Source organism: Lolium rigidum, chromosome 6 (assembly GCF_022539505.1).
Source record: "Lolium rigidum isolate FL_2022 chromosome 6, APGP_CSIRO_Lrig_0.1, whole genome shotgun sequence".
Lineage (NCBI taxonomy): Eukaryota > Viridiplantae > Streptophyta > Magnoliopsida > Poales > Poaceae > Lolium > Lolium rigidum.
Window position 1 is genome coordinate 347,526,520 of NC_061513.1, and position 4,155 is coordinate 347,530,674.

The window sequence follows — 4,155 nt, forward strand, 5'->3', positions numbered from 1 at the left end:
TTAACCATATAATGAAGTCTTGATATCAAAATCAAACGCAGAGCCACATGATAGATTCACATCAAAGGTTCCAAAACTCTCTTGGATACGACGAATAAAGTAGCAAGTTTTCATCCTAACAAGACACGGTGCTTAAAAAGCTAGATAGAGAGAGCAGTAATTTTGCAACCGGCAAGACAGATCCAGGCGCGCAAGCACTTAGTCGATCTCCTGGAGCGAGGCTCCGGTGGCTGTGGCACCCCCGGCGGCGGCGGCGACATCGTCGGCGGTGAACTTGCCCTTGGCCTTGTCGGCGGCGCGGCCGCGGGCCTTGCGGTCGAGGAGCGCCTTGCGGTCCTTGTCGAGCTTGAGCTTGGTGACGACGACCTTGGAGGGGTGGATGCCGACGTTGACGGTGGAGCCGTTGACCTTCTCCCTGGTGATCCGCTCGACGTGGATGACCCAGCGGCGGCGGTAGACCTGCACCACCTTGCCCTCGCGGCCCTTGTAGGTGCCGCGGACGACCTGCACCTCGTCGTCCTTGCGGATGGGGACGGAGCGCACGTTGTACTTGTGGCGGAGCTCCGAGGAGAGCGCGGCGGACATGAGCACGCGGCGCACGGACGAGGGCGCCGTGAAGTGCGCCTTGCGGCACTTCCGGCGGGAGCTCGTGACGCGGGGGTTGCGCTTCATGGCGGCGGCGGGGGGTGGTGGTAGGGGAACCCTTACCTGGGCGGCGGCGGCGGCGGCGGCGGCGGCTAGGGTTCTGGGTGGGGAGGAGTGTGTGGAGGCGGCGGGACGCTGTGGTGGAAGGGGAATATATAGGTGGTTTGGTACTAGGGTTTATTTGCGGGGCGGCGCGAAGGCGTTCGATGCGCGGGTGGACGGTGGGGATTTGTTTTGGTGGAATGGGTTGTTGGGCCAGGGTTTTGCTGTGTTTCGACAACTCTCGGGCCTATGTTGGAGTAAAAGACTGTTGGCCCTTTCTGTTCTGCAGAAAAATCGGCCCCTGCAGACTCAAGAGTATCAAGAGTATTATAAGCTTTAACAAAAAGGAGTATATACAGAAAGAAACGAAGCACTGGGTGGGTTCAGTGTTTGCAGTAGGTCGGCAATGCGTAAATTTTGGCTATTTGGATATTTGCCCGATGCTCTGGTTGTATGTAAGACTTGTCTATTTACATACATACATACACGATGCTTCGGATTTGTTTTGGTGGTGCTTGATGCATCCCGGGAATCATTATATAGTGACAACAAATTCATGATCTACTAAGGTGTTTACCTTTTTTTTTGCTGCCGCAATAGCGATAAAGTGAATACACGTGCTATGTTTATCACGTCACATTGTGGTAAACTTGTTTGTTCAAGATAGCACAATTAATATTCAAACATTATGGCATACTGCTTAAATCTGCACTCTGTTGATTCTTAATTTCAAATTGCTTGGAGAGTATAAGTGGGATGTATTGCATCATCTCTATGTTAGGACGTAATGCCCATATGAATGATTATCAAAACATATTGAAGTTCCACCAATTTTACACCATTGATGAATTGTTAGTGTCCACTACAACTTAAAAAGAGAGTAGATAAGTGAACCCATGAACCCCGGTCCATTTTAAATCAAACACATTTCCAACACTTTTGCCTTGCTTTATATTATACACTATTATTTAATCTAAAAATACCAAAAATACTATCTCTACATACACATACATAAATTACAAATACCCTTAGTCTTTATTTGTTTCTTACTTTACTTTATTTCTTACTTGTATTTTCTATTACTAATACGAAACCTTGTGCTTGACAACCACACGGTGGAGTTAACAAAACAAGGTAAGAACTTTATTTTGCAGGTTGCTAGAGGAGGAGAAGGGAGAATCCAGCTTCGAAGCCAATTCCTCGAGAGTTCAATATAAACCTGAAAGTGCATAGAGCCCCCATGCATGTGTGGTTTTGGTAATTGTAAGGGTATTTTCCCTTAACCATTATTTTGGTTAACAATGACACCGGTGCTATTGTGTGAACTAATAGTATCTATAAGTATGTACACAGGTTTTAGTCCACATATGGGAATGCAAGGCGGCAAGAAAGGTCTTGTAGTTGGATACAAGGATGCGAGATGAAGAGAGACCCCCCAATTGTTGTTCTAAACTAATGATGGTGTGTTGACCGGTTGTCTATAAAGAAGTGTTTGCCAAAGCCACATATACACATAATCTGCACACCAAAAATGTTGAGAGGAAGAAGTGCCGAGAAGACGAAGACAAAAAGAAGCTCCAGGAAAAATCGGTAGTCAGCCCGGTATACCGGGTGCTGCTACCGGAAAAGTCGGTAGCTAGCCCGGTACACCGGGTGCTGCTTCCGAACTGACAGGAGAAGCCGAAGCGAAGGGAACCCGGCAGCCAGCCCGGTCTACCGGGTGCTGCTATCGGGCAGTCCGGTACGTGGCCCAGTCGGGTCAGCTACCGGGTGGCTCGAGTCTGAAGTGAAAAACGGCTAGAAACGGCTACTTTTCCGGGACGCCTATATAAGCCCCTTCTTCCAGCTTGAAGGGGTAAGGAAACCAGTGCAAAATCTCAAGACATTTCTCTCTCGGATAAGTTGCATACTTGTTTCTAATATTCATTATATAAACCCTCTTATTGTGGTTGTCATCAATTACCAAAATGGGGGAGATTGTAAGGGTATATTGCCCCTATGTGTGGTTTTGGTAATTAATGACAACCCCTATGGACTACTGTTTTCATTGAGTTTATATGAAGGAATATTTCATAGGTACTACTTGTATTCCATGTGTTGGATTCAAGTATGGATGCCATGAAGATAAAGATATACCTTGTGTATTGGCATCAAGATCATCGATTTGAAGATATATATGTGATATGATCAAGAAGAAGAAATGAAGATAGAGTTCTTATGTGGAACTCAATATTATCCATGATCTAGCTTATGTGATAAGCAATGAATGATCAGGATCTTGAGAGCTTGATTCCAAGTGAAGAATTCAAGTTATGGCTCTAAGTCGGTGTCATGGTAGTCTCATAAGTTGAGCTATGGTTGACTAAAATTTAGAGCATGAAAACAAATGAAGAATTCTTTATAAACCTCAAGATAGTATGTTAGAGCATGAGAAGATACAAGGTTGACCAATACAAAGAGTGAAGAATAGATTCAAGTTTGGTCAACACATGAAGCATGAAGAATGTGCCACGTGAAGTCATGTGGTATGGTAAGCCTTGTCAATTATGCTTCATGAACTAACCCATCATATATGTGCGCCCTTGTGTTGTCTATGTGGGTTAGGTATCTTTCCATGGGCATGCATCAAAAGTGATATCTCATATAGCCCATGAGAGGATGACGGCAAGTGGTGATCGTCATCAAGGTTGAGTTGGGTAAGTTCAAGATGAGCATCTCAAGTGGATCACATGCTTGAAGCTTGCCGTCCATTTGATGATAATGGACATGTGAAGATGTGCATCAATGGAGCTATCCCATCATGGAGTATGGGTGTCAACACCCGGATTTTTAGGTCCAGATGCCTATTATGCCATTCATCGCAATCCCAGGAATATTGTTGTTGCGAGACATAACAGTTGATATCATAAGTCAACATTCATTACAACCCATAATCGTCTTACAAACGTAGATCACATGATCCAAATATTACAACAATAGTTGATCTATTGATCAACGAACAACACAAGTAGCGGAAGCGTAATAGAGGTGGACTATCTAATCCACAGGCCAACGCTTGACGTTAGAAGAACTCCTAGTTGATGTAGACGTCTTGCTGGCCGTCATCCTCGTACTGCTGCTCCTCTTCATAGTCTGGCCATTTGAATAGCCAGGGACACAGCCGTGAGTACTTTTTAAAGTACTCGCAAACTAACTCTAAGGTAATTACTTATCAATTTTATTCAAGGGTTCTAAGCTCTAGGTTTATTTGCATAAAGCCAATTTTAGTTCATAAGCATTTAGTAAGAGACTCATCATTTGCTAACTAACTCAAGTGGGAACATTAGTGTCATTCCCACAACTCAGTTGTGATTCAATTCAAGTTCACCATTCATGTCACCATTCAGTTCATAAAATATCTGACAACAGAACAGGATGGCCTTTCCAATCGTCTGTAACCGTGGACACGGCTATTCGAATAGATTTACA

At 44.7% G+C, this 4,155-nt stretch overlaps 1 protein-coding gene across 1 annotated transcript; it reads right to left on the reverse strand.

Moving 5' to 3' along the window:
* On the reverse strand, nucleotides 1-705 carry LOC124663253 (60S ribosomal protein L26-1-like). Its single transcript, XM_047200976.1, has one exon. It carries the CDS (start codon nucleotides 670-672, stop codon nucleotides 199-201), a length of 474 nt encoding a protein of 157 aa, XP_047056932.1. The 5' UTR covers nucleotides 673-705; the 3' UTR covers nucleotides 1-198.
* Nucleotides 706-4,155: the final 3,450 nt, after the last annotated feature.